Source organism: Sinohyriopsis cumingii, chromosome 12, assembly GCF_028554795.1.
Source record: "Sinohyriopsis cumingii isolate HCF-2022 chromosome 12, ASM2855479v2, whole genome shotgun sequence".
Classification (NCBI taxonomy): Eukaryota; Metazoa; Mollusca; class Bivalvia; order Unionida; family Unionidae; genus Sinohyriopsis; species Sinohyriopsis cumingii.
In genome coordinates this window covers 124,631,612-124,651,757 of record NC_142972.1, presented here as the reverse complement: position 1 = coordinate 124,651,757, position 20,146 = coordinate 124,631,612, and the positions used below count along the sequence as shown (strand labels likewise).

The 20,146-nt window shown below is 34.9% G+C and overlaps 1 protein-coding gene across 3 annotated transcripts; it reads left to right on the top strand.

The window, feature by feature from the left end:
* Nucleotides 1-274: 274 nt before the first annotated feature.
* LOC149787396 (uncharacterized) lies at nt 275-19,944 on the top strand. 3 transcript variants are annotated; one of them, XM_089977989.1, is made up of 7 exons: nt 275-564; nt 3,606-3,745; nt 7,530-7,632; nt 12,662-12,837; nt 14,654-14,853; nt 15,679-15,798; nt 19,036-19,172. In XM_089977989.1, the coding sequence occupies exons 1-4, from the start codon at nt 426-428 to the stop codon at nt 12,814-12,816; spliced, it is 537 nt and encodes a 178-aa protein (XP_089834115.1). In that variant the 5' UTR covers nt 275-425; the 3' UTR covers nt 12,817-12,837; nt 14,654-14,853; nt 15,679-15,798; nt 19,036-19,172. The 3 variants fall into 3 exon arrangements, with proteins under 3 accessions (XP_089834115.1, XP_089834116.1, XP_089834114.1); XM_089977990.1 differs by having other exon boundaries at nt 14,649-14,853; XM_089977988.1 differs by lacking the exons at nt 12,662-12,837; nt 14,654-14,853; nt 15,679-15,798 and having other exon boundaries at nt 19,036-19,944.
* Nucleotides 19,945-20,146: the final 202 nt, after the last annotated feature.

Here is a 20,146-nt window from a genome sequence, read left to right as displayed (position 1 = left end):
AAAGTGAGAATCAAGGTTGTACCAACAACTCAAACTTAGTAAACATATTTATCCTTAATGACATTAGACATGTAGGCACAGCTCCTACCCTCAATTAGCGATCAAGGTCAATCACACAATAATACATATATATATATATATATATATATATATATATATATATATATATATATATATATATATATATATATATATATATATATATATGTGTGTGTGTGTGTGTGTGTGTGTGTGTGTGCGTGTGTGTTCTGTAGAGAGTGGGGTCTTTATTTAACACTCTCCCCCTTAACTGGGGTCTCATCACGCAAAGACCCCAGTTACAAAAGACCCCAGTTCTGAAAACCATAAAAATAAAATCTACTATCCCTTTTTTATTATAAAAAATAGTTATTAAAACTGACCCCAATTTCACCTTTTACTTCGCTATGATCTCACACCGAAAAAAAAGCGTACCGTCTTCGGACCACAAAATTGGAAATCCCGTCTTCGCGCATGCGTGTCTTTTGTTTCCGGCACCATGCTATGGGACCTGGCGAGAAGAAAATCTCGGAAAATTTGGTGCAGGTAGGTGCTTCTAAAGACTTTTGTTAATACGCCTTCATTTAAAATGTAATCTAACTATGTCTGCGTTATTTTGTAATCAGGCTGATGCTCATTCAAGCGGAAAAAATTATATTTTGATATTGATTTTGAACGGTTCATACTTTTACCGGCTAAAAACATTTGCAGGGCGCAATATTATTTGAATTTGAATAGATTTCGTCGTTTTCGATCTGAAGAATAATAAAACAATTTTAAAAAATGGTGGGTCAAATATTTATTACTATTGCTTTTGCAGCAAAAGAAATGCCATATTATATGCTGTTCATACAAAGAGAACAGTCATAAATAAATTGTGTTAAACTTTAACTTAAAGTGTGTCTGTTATGTGTTATACTGGTTAGAGACCAATTCTCGCCGCACACCAATTGTTGCCATAGTGATAATAACTCGTAACAGTATGGGAAGTTTTCGTTCCTGTTAAGAAAATAAGAAGATTGATTTAAGCCGACATGTCCGAGAAAAAATAAGCATTCGGTAAAACCATTTAGTAAAGAAAATAACCAAAATCCCCACTTTAGCCCCTTACGCCTCCATTTACTGACGTGGGGAGTTACGTGGTACAATTAGCATACATAGGTCGACAATAACTATATCATAAAGCAATACCTTAATGTAGGCTCCCGCTTTTATAGCAGACGCTGTAAAGGAGAATTACATCATTTCCAAAATAAAGCATCCTCAATTAAGAAGTAGACACTAATGTAACCTTACATGTTACATAATGTGTTAAAAAATCCCAGTTTGTTCAACCGGTGATTAAGTAAAATTTGCTCCATGGCAACCAGTGAAAATTGGAATTGAATCGGGCTTGCGTCAATTCTCCCAAATCTGAGTTTCTTTTGACCCATCCTAGCTACGATACCCTCGGTGAGGCTAAAGGTTATATGTTAGTTCCGCACAGCATAGCGAATGATATCTGCGTCTGTTTCTGATTGAATCTTCACGTCATTGTCCGGCTCGTCTTATTACTCAAATCACTCCAGTATATCCTCCGGTATGTTTCTGAGCCCTAAACAAATCGCGGAATACTTCATAAACGATGTGTGATTAAAAGTTCATTTACACTTTGAAGAATCATTATACCTGTACCAACAGGGCTGAGCACATTTTTTTTTTTACTTCTAGTCCAGGACAAGTGGTTCCAGAAAATTCACTAGTCCCACCTTATTTTTCACTGGTCCCAAAATGGTAATCACTTGCCGAAATTTGATGAGACGTATGTGCTTAATCCATAGAAAAACAAAAATAAAACGATATACAACATAATTATTTCTTAAAAGAATTTAATTTTTCAAAAACATTGGTTGTTATACATTTGGCTTCTTCAGGTTCATGTATATATGTTTTAGCTGATGGATTTGAAAATATGTCCATGTATATGTCTGCCACCTGCACCAGTACTAAGCCAGCAGTTGATAGCTGTGTCTGGGTTAAAGTCCCCAAGCTCTGGTCCATTTGCAGAAATGTTCATTAGCATTTGTAAACTCTTTTGGTTTAAGGAATTTCTTAAAGAAGTCTTGGTTAAGTTCATTGAACTAAATCCTCGTTCACACTCAGAAATAGCTACTGCACATCCGTCTTACGTTTTATCCCTCCATTTTCAAACAAATTTACCTTCGCCGAATCGTCGTTGTTACCTTACTTGTGAAAATAATTTAGCAAACTCATTTTATCCACAGAGTAACTATCAGCATGCTTGACAACTACATGTACTTCTAAAGTGATTATAACATCAATTTTCTCTTTTAAATACGAACTGAAACAGCTCATTAATTAGCGTAATTGTTTTGCTTCAAACACAATATCGCACATAGAAGTTAATCATCTGTATAATCGGTTTTAATTAAAGAATCATTACTGTCATTTAATCAGTTCATAAAGGAAACAAACACTGATGTCGTTAAAGTACCTTTCATTAATTTAATTACACGGACTCGCTGGATTAAAATCATAGTGAGGCATACGTTATGATCTAGACTGAGTAAACTCATTGCAACAAAACCGCTTACAACATTGCTAATTGATCATACTTGCTTTTTTTGTTTGACGTGTTTTGATTTGCCGATAATTTGGTTGCTTAACCCAATATGCAGTCAAGCGGTAATAGGATGTAAATGTATACACGAAGAGGGGTAGAATCAAGTATTTAGGATGTCCAGAGGGCATGATTGGCCAAATAAAGGCATATAGTGATTAAAGCACGAACATAAGGACTAGCTCGACTTTTTTAAAAAGCACTCGTCCCGGACTTGCGACTTGGAAAATTTTACTTGTCCGACTTCAAAAATGACATGTCTGGGACGTCGGGCTATGGGATTTGCTCAGCCCTGTTGGTATATCTAAATTTTAAACTTTTCATTGCTGCAGACATTGTTCTGTGAGTTTATTTATGGGTACCGCATTTTGCTTTCCTTGTTTATAACATCATCTGTTTCTGAGTGGTTGATCACAGCACCACTTGTGGTCATTATTGATATAAGAAATGTACGACCACATGAAATGGCAACAATGGCGATTATTACAATAAATAATCTTAATATGTATCAGTATTTTCTTCTCCTGAACATCGTTGTATTTTTTTTGGCATTTGATACAGATTTGTTTCTAATATTACGTAAATATTAATTTACCAAAATTGAAATAGTTATCTTTTTGAAAATATATTGATTTCAATATATTATATTTATTCAGTACTGGAAATTAGGAAAGAACAAAACAGTGTCATTAAATTCAACAGTGAATTTGATATTTCATTAATGGGCTTCTATAGGATAAACAAAATGTGAAGTCGGCGGAGATAAGAAGTCCCCTTCTTTTATTCATTAGACAGCAACAAACAAGTTGCATCAAGGGTTTCAATTCACTGACATTATAAAAAAGTAAAGATATTTTGAATGGGTATAAAAGTGTAATAGGCAATTTGATTTGTTTTGGTCATTGTTATGCATAATGTATATATTTATGGGATTTAGACAAGCTCAAAGCATTTTCTATACTTGCAGCAAAGTGTGACATAACTGTCAAGGAAACTTACGAAAACTGCATTATCAGCTTAGTGATATCAATGAAATACAATGGCTGCTCCGAAACTGATGTCATGATGATACTCAAAGACACTCATCAAATAAGTCTATCTTTAGAGGTATATTGATACATGTAGACTAGATTTGAATCAGTAATTGTTGGATGTTAACACCTTAAGTCTCCATTTTCTCAGTTGTTGACTGCTCACATAATTTGCATACACTATTAATAACTAAATGCATGAGACATATCTAATTAACAATTCCAATGAACTGGACATGAATTACTCTTAAGTTAATTAAAGTGCATGTCAGCATGGTCATGTAAGCTCATTTACTCTTATTAAATTAAATATTACTTATAATGCTACATATTTAGTACTACTATATTGTAACCAGCTAGGTCTTCTGGGTTGGCTCGAACCAGCCTGAGAATTATGAAATCTTTTTTTGCCTTTATTTAATTTCATGTTGGAGAAATCAGAAAATACATACATTCCAAATAATAACAAAAAGAATCATAGCAGTTTATAACAGTTTATTGATGTGGTTATTGAAAGATCTGGTCACTGCTGTTTGACCTGTGTCAATCATGACAATTTTGTCATGACATTTTTTGTGTCTACAAGTGTTGGGACACTAAAAGTGTTGTTTTTATTTTGGACATGCATGTAAATCTTGGGATGCAGAAAAAATACTTATCTTTTCATGTCTGAAGATTTACAGCCATTATGGTAACCAACCAAAAAAAGTAACATTTTCAGATATATACTTTGGCCCATGTATGAGCTGCCCAACCCTCTCCAGGCTTTTATTTTTTTCCAAAAATTATTCTGCTTATGCACAAGTATATACAGTAGTTTAAATGAACTTTGCACATTATACAGAGTGCTTGTCGTGAGTCATGCTGCCAGTAGAAGTCTTGTGGTTCTTGTCATGACGCTTCATTGTTCTTGACATAAATGGTTCTTAACTAATTTTGATTGACCTTGGAACAATCAATCTCTCATAGTTTGACCTTGCATTCATCAAGGAAGTTTTACAAATGCATGTTTAAATAAAGGCTACCTAGAAAACTGCAAATGGTTCATCTTTATTGGGGAAAAACTGGCTATTGACTGATTTTTCAAGTTTTGAAGTACTTCAGATTATTGGAGAAGTGTTCATGAATGTACCATTTGAGCCTGAAAATGATATTGAATTTGAGTTTAATGTACAAAAAACAGACGGAATACTGGTCAGTCCCCGATTCAGGGTGTCTTGAAATTTACATGTACATGTAATGTTATCAGGTTATGTATATTTGTTTGCTTGCTTTTCTTAATGATTATATATCATTGTATATCTGTATTTTGTACTTGTCCAAAATCAAGTTAATGCTGTACCTGACCAATGACATTTATTTTTTAAACAACATGATACATAGATAATATTTCTCTAAGATCATAGATTAAAATGTTCAGATCATTATCGATGAAGTAGACGTTTTCTTGATTCAGAGTGAAAGACAATAGTTTTTCACTGGGAAATTCCTAAACTTGTGCACAACTTTAAATGTTTTTCTTAAAGGAAACTGGCCTACATCCTGGCTGTATTATTGTCTTAGCTTTTATATATTTTGTTTACTTGAAAAATTGTGCATATTTGCATTAACATCTGAAGCAAAATCGGTCTTATTGCTGTGTTCAGGTTTTAATTTGGTTGGATTTATTTCAAATTATTATTCACTGAAATTAATGCTCAGTAATAATCTTGAACTTCAAAATTAATTTGGAATTGTAGTGAATTCAGAGAACATTTTGGATTATATTACTGTGAAACATCAAAAGACTATTAGCACATCACCACACTCCAAGCCATAATCCAAGTTTTCTCTGACTTGGCACATCAACACATTCAGTATTGGAATTTATTTGGAATACCACTGGAATTGAATTGGAACATCATACATTTGGATTTGTTTTAGATACTGTTTGAGATTTAATTCACAATATTGTAAATTTTAAATTTTTTGTTTAAATTTCACTTTGCATTCTAGGAAAATGAACTATTTGTTGAATTTGACACAACTTGTTGCTATTCACCTCGCTAGGTGCTCAGCATTAAGAAATCAGTGTTAGGACTGGTTGGCTCGATATAATTATGTGACTGGGTAGAACTGAAAAACTGTTAACCCTTTCATCACTAAGTTACTTTGCAGGCATAGAGCCCTAAACATATTAAGAAACTTTGGACCTTTAAAGCAAAATGACCTGTGGATTTTGAAATAACATAACTTTGCCAATTTTAAAGATATCTGGATGGATTAAGTATCAAAATAAAGGTTAAAAGTCAAATTGTATAACTAATTCAATAAAATATGTAGATCTATTGTAACTTAAAATACAGTTGCAAACAGGTAACACAACAGGTAAAATGCAGAAGCAATTTTTTATTTGCCTCATTACATGAACATTATTTTCAAAAACTTCATCTAAATCAAGGATTTGAAAGTATTCAAGAGCTTTTCTGGAGCCATCTAACACTCTGATGGGTCCAACTCTCCCAGAAAGCTGAAATAAATCCAGTTGTTTCGTCCAGAACAAATACGTGGAGTTCACACTTCCTCTGGTTCAAAACCTTCAAAGTCCTCTTCATCGTCATCACTGTCACCCACAAGCACAGTCAAATGCCTGTCCAGATGGTTTCTCTCATTTTCAATCAACTGTATTAGGTCACAACAGCAAAATATTTTGATAATTCATAATTTGACACTTCATTCTCATCTTGCATCGAATTCCACCATTTTGAATATAAATTCACCATTCGGAAAACATGCTCAAAAAGTGTCCTCTTGCCTAAAGATTTCTAGTTGTATTCAACACGAGATAATCCAAATATAATATCTCCATTACAGGAAGGAAGTTATTAGAGGTATCCCAAAATATATATAGTCGTGTACCATAGGGTTTATGGACTTGCTTCCCCATGACCAGAAAACCGGTCTACAGTGATGAAAGGGTTAAAGCTACATTGAAAAACCAAATCACACACACACACACACACTTGTTGCTTTTCACTCTTTTTTTATTGCTTAAAGACAATAGAGCCATAAGGGGCCATCCATTTAGTACGTACGCAAAAATCTGGCAAAGCTTGACCCCTCCCTGTACACATGCATACTTTTTTACCTACCCACCCCTGCGTACATACACTTGATGCAACTGTGACCCCCCCCCCCCCCCCCCCCGATCTATAGAATGGCCTATATTTAGTCCATGCAAAAACAATCAAGGATTAATAATATTAACGTGTTTAATAAATCAGTCCACAGAATATCTGGCTGCATCAAAGAAATAAATGCGTAACTTTAAAACGTTTGTTTAGTGTCGGCTAAAATTCAAACACCGAGTGAACCCTGTCAAACAGGTTACATATTAGACAAATCATTGTTGAGGTTTCAAAACTATCCCACCCCGTTTCCTATGCGTACGTACATTATCAGTGACACCCCCCCCCCCATATGCAGGCATACACATTTGGGTTAACACCCCACCCCCACCATGCGTACGTACTAAATGGACGACCCTAACAGTAGAAAAAGCAGAATACCATGCATAATTAACCCTTTACCTCATATATATGGCTTTGTAGGCAGATAATACACCTTTAGCAAAGTTATACAGTGAAGTATGCTATACATAGAACACCTATTATTTTGTAACCTACTTGACTTCATACACATTTAAAGGGGCTGGGGGCACGTGATTTAAAATAAGTTATAGCCCAATAAGTGCTATAGCCACCAGTTATGAAATCTTTTAGAAATATAGACTAGTCTATTATGCAGATAATTCTGGATTCTGACCGTTAGAAGATTTTAAGTTCAGTTTGACACTTTATTGGACCTTTATTTTGTTTTAGTCTGGCATGAGAAACCTTTCACCCAAAGAATGGGTCCAGTACTGGTGTGAAACGGGGCTGGATCAAGATGGGTTCGAAAAAAGATACATATCCAGTTATGTTGGTGAGTAAGTTTAAATTTACTTTGTATGTGACTAAAGGCAAAATAATATAAAACTCCATGGATCATTTAAGGCCGTGTGTGCTTTCAACACTAATAATGTGTCTTATCCATGTTCATGGTGATTGGGGTTTTGTGCAACTGAGTCACTATTCTGGGGACCCCAGTTTTAAGCATGTGCATACACTATAGGCATTTGGGACCCCAATTTTAAGTGTGTTATGGGACCCCATTTTCAACTTGGTGTGTCTGGGATGATGGGACCCCAGTTTCCAGTTTTAACACTTTTTTTTATACATTTGGATTTGTGATTGAACTTTTAGCACTATTCAGGATTTAAATCACAATATTGTACTTCTTTTTCAATTTTCATTTTGTATTGATGGGAAATAAACTATTTGTGCATACAGTAGTCCCCCTCTTGAACGTACCCCCCTGACCAGTGGCCACCCGCTCCTTTCGGCCAGAATACATTGGAACCTTGCAGAAAACTAATGTCAGAAAGACTCAGATAAACAATATCGTGAAAGATAAGGAAACAATTCTGCAGAAGTTGGAAGGTGAAATGGACGGAGAAGGGAAGATTGTTTCAGCCAGGAGATGTTTGTATCCTGATTTGAATGACAAGAAAAGACAACAATTTTGTCAGTTGATTGGGATATGAGGACTTTACTGCAAGTAACTGATGGTTGCACGGATTTTAAGTGCGACACAATATTACGTGTTCTGTCCTTAGTGGAGAATCAGCAGATCTTAATAATGAAGTTTTCAAAGATTGGAACAAAAGACTAAATGATATATGCAGGGGATATGACAGCAAGGATATTTTTAATTGTGACGAGACTGTTTTTTTTTTTTAGACTGTTACCAACAGAGTGACAGATGATGTGATCTGTAACATAATGAAGACAGTTTTAAAACTATAATAATGGTTATTCATAACATTCTTTTGAAAATGATGAAACAGTTTGTTTTTCATTTATTTCACAACCTGCATGTGATATTTTAATGAAATTATTAAATGTTTTAAAATTAAATGTACTTGTGACTTTCTTCATATGTATTTACTATTCACATTTATCATCCCCCTCTAGAAAGGCCACCCTCATTATAAGGCCACTTCCCTGCTGCAGTAGGGGTGGCCTTATAAGAGGGGGACTACTGTACACGATATGCGTTTGGGACCCCAATTTTAACTGGCATTTATGGGACCCCAGTTTCAGCTTTGATGATGGGACCCCAGTTTCCAGTTTTAACACTTTTTTATACATTTGGATTTGTGATCGAACTTTTAGCACTATTCAGGATTTAAATCACAATATTGTACCATTTTTTCAATTTTCATTTTGTATTCTAGGGAAATAAACTATTTGTGCATACAGTAGTCCCCCTCTTGAACGTCCCCCCTGACCAGCGGGCACCCACTCCTTACAGCCAGAATCCGTTGGCACTGACGAGTTTGTGTTCAAAAGTAAAAAGTACCCCTCATGAAAGGCCACCTGCCTAACGCGACAAGCGGCCAGCATATTAGTGCAATAATATAAAATTTACCCCTCACAAGTGTATGCATTTTATTTGATATGTATCCAGAACCAGTATTTTATTCATAACGTGTGTTAAGTAATCCGATTTCTGTTTCCCGATGTCAGGTTTTCGTTACTGAAAGAAGTGTTGACTAAAGTACATGTACCACTAAGGTTAATATTATATCATTTACGCCTCACAAGGAGCCACATTTATTCCATAAAGCTGAGAAAGACTAAAATTTTAATCCATATGAAAGGGTTAGTACATGCAATCCAAATAGCCTTACAGCTGTGTTATCATAAGATGTCTGGTTTAGTCACTTCGATAATTGTTAAGATTGCAATTATTGAACAGTAATAACAGCTGAGAAGTGGCAGCATTGATGTACAATACACAAGTCAGCAGGAAAATGGTTTGATAGTCTTTATGGCTTCTCTTAGTAAGATGTTCACTTTGATAATTAGTTGCTAATACTACTGACAATAATTGTCAAAATTACATCCTAACGGCCGCGAGGTCAAATCTGCGTGATGTTAAATGGTACATATCGAAGCCATTTTGGCTTCACTCACTTAGTGTGAAGAAATGTATAAAAACAGTAGGGTACCGAACTGCGACTAACAAATCACGTGACAAGATCACTTACTTTAAAAACAAGTGGCAATTTGTTTAAATGCATAAAAAATTGTTTTATCAGTTTTGTAGTTGGCAACATGAATAACTTACTGCAAAAAGATCAACATGTCATCGAGGAAAGAAAAATCAGTTTAAAAGAGAAAGTAATTCAACTGACCAAGAGGTTCGGGGGGGTGTCGAGGAACCTTGCAGAAAACTAACGTTGGAAAGACTCAGATAAACAATATCGTGAAAGATAAGGAAACGATTCTGCAGAAGTTGGAAGGTGAAATGGACGGAGAAGGGAAGATTGTTTCAGCCAGGAGATGTTTGTATCCTGATTTGAATGACAAGAAAAGACAACAATTTTGTCAGTTGAATTGGGATATGAGGACTTTACTGCAAGTAACTGATGGTTGCACGGATTTTAAGTGCGACACAATATTACGTGTTCTGTCCTTAGTGGAGAATCAGCAGATCTTAATAATGAAGTTTTCGAAGATTGGAACAAAAGACTAAATGATATATGCAGGGGATATGACAGCAAGGATATTTTTAATTGTGACGAAACTGTTTTTTTTTTTTTTTAGACTGTTACCAACAGAGTGACAGATGATGTGATCTGTAACATAATTATAAAGACAGTTTTAAAACTATAATAATGGTTATTCATAACATTCTTTTGAAAATGATGAAACAGTTTTTCATTTATTTCACAACCTGCATGTGATATTTTAATGAAATTATTAAATGTTTTAAAATTAAATGTATTTGTGACTTTCTTCATATGTATTTACTATTCACATTTATCATCACCCTCATTATAAGGCCACTACCCTGCTGCAGTAGGGGTGGCCTTATAAGAGGGGGACTACTGTACAGAATATACATTTGGGACTGGCGTTTATGGGACCCCAGTTTCAGCTTTGTGTGTCTGGGATGATGGGACCCCAATTTCCAGTTTTAACACTTTCTTGTACATTTGGATTTGTGATCAGACTTTTAGCACTATTTGGGATTTAAATCACAATATTGTACTTTTTTTTCAATTTTCATTTTGTATTCATGGGAATTAAACTATTTGTGCATACACGATATGCATTTGGGACCCCAATTTTAACTGGCATTTATGGGACCCCGGTTTCAGCTTTGTGTGTCTGGGATGATGGGACCCCAATTTCCAGTTTGAACACTTTTTGTTTTTTCTTTCTTAAATTATTGCTTGTGTTAAAGCAGATACCTATTAAAAATTTCAACAAATGCCCAGGGATGGTGGCTATAAAATAATCACAAGCCCTGACTAAAATTCCACAAGCCTGGATTACAATTAAATGCCTGTCGAGTACAGATAGTTAATCTTTTAAACAATACAAAGCAACTGTTCAAAAAACAAGCATGTGTGTATTATTGTCTGTCAGCCAATCTATTCCACTGATAAAATCATAATGAAAAGAATAGGTCAATTAACTAATTGGAAGGTTGAATTCAATGTGTCGAATATCTTAACATAAAGATGGTCTCCTATTTGATGGTACACACAGAAATGACATCATGAGCCAATAAATTGTTTGCCATACGTGTCCAGAATCAAATCCTCCACCCCCCACCCCTTTTGCTGGCATGCTTCACAAAGAAAACTGTCAAAGAAAGAGTTCTGAAATTTAGTTTTGCTTGCTTTGCTTCCTAAATCACCTTCGAAATTTGAACACTATTCAAGCAACTTTAGTAATCAAGCTTTTCATTTTATGTATATGGGGTAAAATCTGACTTCAAAAGAAAAGTTGTTGCCATTCACGAACTTGTCAGTAATCTATAATACATTGCTTAAGCACCTGTTACCCAAAAATCAGACCCAGCATTGATGTGAAACTGGGTTCGACCAAGATGTGTTCAAAACAAATATATATCTGGTTATGTTGGTGAATAATTTGAATTTATCTTGTAAGTGGTTGAGACAAAACAAAATAATATAAAACTCCAGGAATCATTTAAGGCCTTGTGTTCTTTCAGCACTAGTCATGTGCTTTATCCATTTTCATGGTGATCACGTTTTGTTGCACTTGAGGCATTGCATTCTGGGGACCCCCGTTCTAACTATATATGCATTTGGGACCCCGATTTTAAGTGTTGATGGGACCTCATTTTCAACCTTGTGTGGCTGGGATGATGGGACCCCATTTTCCAGTTGGAACACTTTTTACATGCATCTAGCATCTGTTTGATTTACCTTTTTTAGGTTGTTCCATTTTGTGACCTTTTTTGCCTGTGCAAATTAGCACAGTGGGATCACCCACTAGTCTTCAAATGCACCACATTAGCTATTGTGAGCCAGTTAATCATGCAATAGTGGTTTATACCTGACATTTTTGCCATTTAATTGCCTTATTTAAACTGCCAGAAGGAGCTTTACATCAAATTTAGACATGACTGCTTACCATTTATACATGTTACATGTAATGGGCGTATGCTGAAGTATTTATTTTTGTTCTATTTTCGAAACTTACTTAAAATCATATTTTTTTTAAACATAAAGTGTCAGGGGTTTTGGGAATAGAAATCCTGGTTTTAGCATGACATGCTATGTTATGGCAGGTCAACATCTTAAAAATAAATTTCTACATTTCATCAGCATAATTGGAGCTTTGTCAGGTAAAATTAGATTTTTTCAATAAGCTGGATGAGCTCCTCACTCATCTGAAATTAGAGACGTCCCGGGTGTCAGGTTATCGGATCTTTGAACTATGTATAACATCCTTACAAAATAATGCTTCATTTTATTACACAAGATATATCCTCATAAAATTCTAGTTTTAAGCTTTGGTTATTAGGAACACCTTTGCATGCTTATTTTAATTTTTAATTTATTGCTTTTGCCTTTTGCCCATTATAGGTTATGGTGTCTTTGCAAATGTGGCATTCAACAGAGGTGATTTTCTACTTGAGTATGTAGGGGAAAGGATTGACACAGAGGCTGAGAGAAGGGAGAAAAGATATAGCAGGGAACAACGAAATCATAAATATAACAGATGTTATCTCTGGCTTTAAATATCATCAGAAGACACATTAGTAAGTTTCAGCTAATATAATTATTATATATCTGAGATTTAATACAGTTATCAGGGCTGAAACTGCAAGGATTTGTGGGCTAAAAAGTATACAATTAAAACCTCATGCAGTGAGTACAGAGAGAAATTCAAATAGAAGAAAATTGCTGATAACACCAAAAAATTCTCCATGTGAGAGTAAATTGTTCCTTGAATCAGAACATAGCTTCAACCTTAAAATTGCATGATAATATGAGTGCTATATGTGGGAATATCTTTTTTTATGTATTATTTAGTGTTTAGCATAAAACAGGCCTTTTTTATCTGTTTTAATCTGTTTTATGTTGCAAATGAGAAATGACTCAATGTACAAATTCCAATTTCTGCAATTAGTTTAGTGAAAGTTGTATTGCTAGCTGGAAATTTGAATGGAAACGGAAACTATAATCAGGAATTAAGCTTTGATTCATTAATGTTTGCTATAAACTGCCACAAGCAGACATTGTAGCGATATGACTGAAAAATTGTTAAAGCTACGTTAAAAATCGTCATTAGTGTTTGCTTGCAATGAATACACGTTTTCACCAGCAGAGTTGCTCCATTAACCTGTGCAACCAATCAGGTGAAAGTGGCTTCTTCCCTGCATGCCATTCAAAACATGGTATAGAGTAGAGGTCATATCAGAGACAAAAAACAAATCCTTTCAGCCAAGTAAATTGTTTGGGAATTGTGTACTATTTGTTGTATATAATAGTTGCAATCCTTTAATACAGTCTAAATTAGATTTTTGGGGGCATGTTTAAATTAACTGGCTGTGTGCATGATGTTGAAACACCTTTCAAGTTACACTGAAAGTCTCTTTGTGCAATTTTCTTTTAGCTAAACTTTTATACAATTTATTTATACATAATCCCCAAATTTAGCTGAATAAGAGTTAGTCCTTTTTCACTCCTAGTAGATCTTCAGCACTTAACATTTGGTCATACTGAGTTTGAAAATAAACGGAGAATAGCATCTAGTGGTACATTCATTTGATTTTTAGTCAGAATTCAAAAGAACACTTTTTCAGGATGGCTTTAAATAAGATGACTGAGATCACAGACTGATTTCAGTTTACCAGGGTTGTGGGTGTTGGCAATAATAGACCCCCTTTTCCACCAAATATTAAACTTGGAAGAAGAGATCATGGGCATATTATCGCTGATTGATATTCAGATTTTCTCTAGATACATGCCATAGACTAAGAAAATTTTGTATTCATTCTGCGGTGTAGAAAATTGCCTATTAACACTGGAAAGTATGATAGTGAAGTATTTTTACAGCCCATTCTGCATATATTAGGATTATTTAGGCAAATGCAGATGAAAGTGATTTAAGACTAAATTATAAGGACCATTCAGATGTTCTGAATTCAGTAAACAAACTCACCACCTTGCAGTGGTCCATAGCATCATTGAGGTGTAAAGCCCAACACTCTAAGACTTGCATTGTAAAGACATCTGCACTGAGACATAATTATGCATGTACAAAATTGAACTATTTCAATGCATTAAAGATCAGGCAAAAGGCCACTGGTGTCTTGCAAATCTGTCCCTTAAAATTTGATGTAGACAAGTGGGCATTGTAATTATAATTTAAGAACTTGTTATATGTCATGGGGTGGCTGGTATTCCCATCATCTCCTATTCAGTTCTAGGATCTAGGTTAATGTGACTTGACAGTTTTGTTTTAGGTTTTAGTAGATAGCATGGACAGATCTTTGCTACGATTGTTGATCTATTTAAAGGATTGGAAGATGTAACTTTTTGTAAGTTGCATTTTATTTTACTTAAGTATAGATGCAACATCTACAAGAGGACACATGTGCCAATTTGTGAATGATGCTGCAGACCACACAAAATCGTGCAATGCACAAATGAAATTGGAGGTGTTCAATTCTTACCCAAGGCTTTGTCTCTTTGCAACCAGAAATATTGACAGTGGTGAGGAGTTTAGATATGACTATGGAGATGGAAAGAACTTGTACTGGCGGAATAAGGTAGCGCATTCATATTCATTTTATCCCCATCCCGCAAATCTTTGAGTGATATATATTAGGAAACTTCTTCAAAAGTTCATCATGTCTCTCTATAATTTCTTGATACAATTATGGCATTCCAATGCTGATCTCTTCAGTTATGACCCATGTCCCTGTGGATGAGTTGAGGCAAAGAAATTTAATGGCCTTTGGTGGCAGATAAGTCTTAAAGTTATACTGGATGCCATGTATAGCCTATCTTATGCAGAGAAATAGCATTAAACCCCAAAGCAACAACGCACCTTTACTGATTGACTGACCTAAGTTTTAATTTTGTGTTTGCATGAAACAGGAAACATTTTTTTAGTCTTATGAACATCACAAAAATGAAACCAGATGTTTATAAATTAACATAGCTTCTCGGTGAGTGTTGCAGGTAGAATTCAAATTACAATGATTCCCCAGGGGGCTGAGTGGTCTAAAGTGCTCTCCTTTACTGATCCCAGCCACCACACCTCTGTCTACATGGGATCAAGTATCGACCTTGGCCAATGAGAGTCAGTGAGAAAGCTTTTCATTAGCTTCTCATGGGGTATGTGGTTCTTACAGGGATTTTCCCAAGCTCCTCTTCCACCAATTATACTGGCCGCCATGTATAGTCTATCATGTGCTGAAAATGGCACTCAACCCCCCCAAAAAAACCTCCCAATATCAAGAATGATCCATATTTTTAAGGTCACCGTGGGATATTTTAATTCATATCAATCATAATTTAATAGTAGCAAGAAGAATTAAATAATACAAGTCTGTCATTTGTATCTTATCACATGAAAACTATTTTGTCAGATATTATTGTGCCAGAAGAAGAAAATGGAGATATTGCAAAAGAAGAAATTAAAACAGGAAATGGGCCAACGGAGCAAGGGGAGATCTCAGATGAACTTAAAGAGAATGCAGAAATTCCAGGTAAAATGTGATGATAATATAAAAATATTAAATTGATAATTTTTTAACTCATTGATAAGGATAGAACTTTGTGATGTCATGGTTAAGGGTTTGGCGATAGACTATACTTGAAGATTGATCGGTAAAATCATATGAGCAAATCATGGATTGCAATTTTCATAATCTGTTATAAATGATTGTGGTAATATTGTTCCTTGGGATATACTGTTCAGATTTGCCATTATTTTTCAATGTGTACACGGCACAGAAGTGAAATTCATGTTAATTTTTTGCATTAAAAATGTAATTAAAAATATGTAGCTTCTGTCACTAGAATCAACCAATAGATTTGTTAGATACTGTTGACTGGATAAACTTCAAATATCATTAAAAGCTGATGACTTTAATAATGTGTATAATGTGTTTCTATTTTTGTACACTATTATTTAATGAAATTTCTCCAGGGTATATATGTAGATAAATACTTTCTCCATTTATCAATTTATGTTTATGTATAGTTCAAAGTTACAAAAAGCGGAACAGATTACATATCCAAGAAAACAGCTAGTTTACACTTTATCAGCCCTAATTTCACAATCTGTTTTTAAATAAATATGAACTTATAAAATTATTAGGATTTTTGTAATGTACAGCCATTAACAAAGTCTCTGTACTGAGAAGACGTTTTGTGAAATGTCACATGCCTCTAATGCATGTATTGTTTTGGTAATGAGGATTGTTTTGCTTCCATTCTATTGTACAGTTGTTGTTTTGGGTCTGATGCCAATTTTCAATGCATGATATTCTATACATGGCAGTCATTATAACTGCTTGAGGAAGATCCCCAAAAACCCCTGGTAAGAACCACCAACTCACTGGAAGCAACTAACATTGGCTGGACTCAAACCCACTCAGAGGTGAGATGGCAGTGATTGGTAAATTTGAGTGCTTTAGACCCCAGGCCCCACTTTCATCCTGCATTTTGTTACTTAAAATAGAGAAGCTGCCAGGGTGCATGAGTGTGCAAATTGTGCAAAAAGTTTTGTGAATTTGAGCCCTTAGAAAGCAGTGAAGCGCAAGAACTCCCACAAATTAGCTCAAGGATCATGTGTATACTCAGCATAGTATAGAATTTTATTCATCTTTTAACCCTTGAGGCATTCCACAAAACATAAGTTGTGCTGCTGGTCAAGATCTTGTATGCTTACTGCAATGTTGTTTTTCAGGTAGGGAACTATTACATCTGGGTACTTCAGCTTGACATGAAGGGTGTTAAGCTTAATTGAATAGGTACATTGGGCTTTGGAACAAGCATTTTGCTATAGTTTTAACTTTGCATTCATCAAGGCAGTTATACAAATTCTTGTTTAAAATATGTGCCACCTAGACAACCCCACATGGCGGACTATCAACATGGTTCATCATTAGGTGATGATTTCCTTTTTGCAAATAGTGGCTGAAGTTGGTGATGATGACAATAATTTGAAAGTTTGAAGTATTTCATTACAGAGAATGTGTTACTGGAAATGATGTTGAATACAAGACAAATGTACATTTGGTTTGGTGTTGTTGGTTTTAACACCATTTCTAGCATATGATACATGGCAGTCAGTATATTTGGTGGAAGAAGAACCACCAACCCATGGAAAGCTACTGCCAAGCTTTGTTACACACTCATGTTGGTCAAGCCAAAAGTTGAACCCATGCGGACAGATGTGGGAGAGCTGTAAAGAGGAGCATTTAGGTCACTGAGCCATCTGGAGCTCCCAAGTCCATTGTACATGCTGGATGGTCAAAAACAGGTTGAATAATGGCCATTCCCACCTATACCACAGTAATTGAAATTAAATATAGAAATGAATAATACCAAGCCTAGTTAAAATAAGGCAATTTAAAAGTAATGCACAATTTTCATTTCTTTTCTCAAGCAATTCAGCACTAAGTGATCTTGTGCTACATAAATATATAACACTTTAACCTTTTACCTCATATAATGTATGGCTTTGTAGGCAGTTGATACCTGATTTATACAGTGCAGTTTACTATAAATAGAACATCTGTTACCTATTTGACTCCATACGTTCAACATCAATTTTAACCATTTTCCAGTTTTGGTATACATCTATTATGTATAGAAAGATTTAAGAGTAAAATCTGATCGTTATAGTTGTATAATTATTTTTCACAGAATAATTTTTTATGTGCTTTTAGAGAACTCATTTACTGTCAAGCATTTGAAGCTATATAACAAACCATAGCTGCCATTTCTCACACTCTAAATTTATCAGTTCTTTGTCTATGTCTCCATGACTAAATCACCTGAAGCTGATAAATTATAAATACTCACTGATGCGTACATAAACATCAGTGCCCTTACCTGTGTTATTGAAGCTTCAATAGTCGTGATTCTGATCATGCAAACTCCAGAAAGTACTGAACAAAATCCGCAGCTTCGTTTTTGGAGAGTTGAAAATCTGAGCCAGTTACTTTAAATATCAGATTAGGACTAGAGCTTAAAATTGACCGTGTGATCTGACATAATGATCATTCACATCAATGAATGTTGTATCTAACGGGGTGTTTTCCATGAAGGTGGCACTCTGAAAACCAGCCCAAAATGGCTGCTGTTTACAGCAGGCAACCAAATGTGCTTCCATGAGAATGGTGTAGAGGTATCAAAACAGGTCCATGTTAGTTGTTGTTTTACTTAATGGTATTTTAAAACTCCTATCCAGTATTAATTTAATATTACCTTTTTGAGCTGATTTTGATGGTTAAAGTTAAAATAAATTAGTTTGTCCATGTAGTTAACTTGCCCCCCCCCCCCCCATTATCTTCTGCAGATATTTGTTGTGGCATGTGTGGCACCAATTGTAAAGAATATGAATTTTAGTTGCTGTTTCCTCTGGTTAGTAGAGACTTAAAAAATGGTACTAACATCTGCCTCGCTTGGCGTTCAGCATTAAGAGGTTAGTGTTAGGAATGGTCGGCCTGGTGTCAGGATAATGTAACTGGGTGGGACATCATGCTACATGCCTGTGGCATGATGCCTCAGTGCTAGACATCACTATAAGCTACCACATTGCAGACATCGTAGCAATATGACTGAAAAATTGCTAAAGCTACGTTAAAAATCAAAATTATATGATCCTCTGGTTAATAGAGCATCAGTCCCTTGTTTGAATTTTGTTTAAAGTTTTTCTTTAGTCTTATCAACATAATTATTTTGTTATCTCAGAAATCATTTATATTTTTCAGGTCTTGAATCTAGAAAGATATGTACCAGCACTATACCAGTTGCAGTATCAACAAAGAGACATGAAAGCACCAAATCTAAAACTTGGCGAAGACCTTGGACAAGTCAAGAAAGGAATGCTGTGCTCCAGCACTTGGGTTGTTTCATCAGGATGCTCAAAGTACCTAGGCAAAAAGATGTACTTAATGTTCTTGCAAAAGAACCCTGCCTTGGATCAAGATCATGGCGAAATATTAAGGACTTTGTTTACTATCAGATACAAAGGGTCAGAATAAATATGAAGTTGTAATGTCATTTGCACAACAAGTAATTATTTGTCTTTTAAGTTAAAAATGGCATTGTGCTTAGTTTTCAACATGTACACACATAGAAACTTTTTTCTTTTTAGCTTTACTTGAGTTTGCCTCAGGTCCAGTATGAAATTGTACCATACATCCTGTCTTCAAAAGCATTTGCCAAAGCACAATTACTATTTAGCTCAGTATTATTTAATTAATTTATACCATACAAATTTCAAACTTAACCTTGTTCTATCGGCACAAAAAGTTTCAATTTGGAAACTTAAAGTCATCAACAGCAAGTGCAGTGTTAAAAAAGATGACTTTTTTAGTAGATGGAGTTGCATGCATGATTTTGATATGGATGCTAGCATAATAACAAAGTTGGCACATACAAGATACCAGCTGCTATATCCAGTAAAATTAAGAAAATGGGTATGAGAAAACAGTAAAGGAATTATCTGAATCATAAAAATGTAGTGCAGGTAGAATATAGCATTTAGCATGTTTTTTACATGCCGAACGTTCCAAATTAGTGCAGTTTGAACAAAAAAATGCTTTGTAATATTTGTTTAAAATTCATAATTGTCATTTAAAATATCCATGCCTTGACTACATTTAATAGAGCAAGCAATTTAGATATTAGTATCATCATCATCATTAGTATTACTATAGAAAAGATTGTGGGGGTGTGTGGTGGTTGTCTAGGGGTGGGGTTCTTCTTATAGACTTTAACGAATTATGAGAAGTTCCCCTGGTCCTTATTCAGAAGGTTAATTCTGGACACTATATTATTTATTGACTAAATATATTTATAGCTACGAGCCCCCAGTCA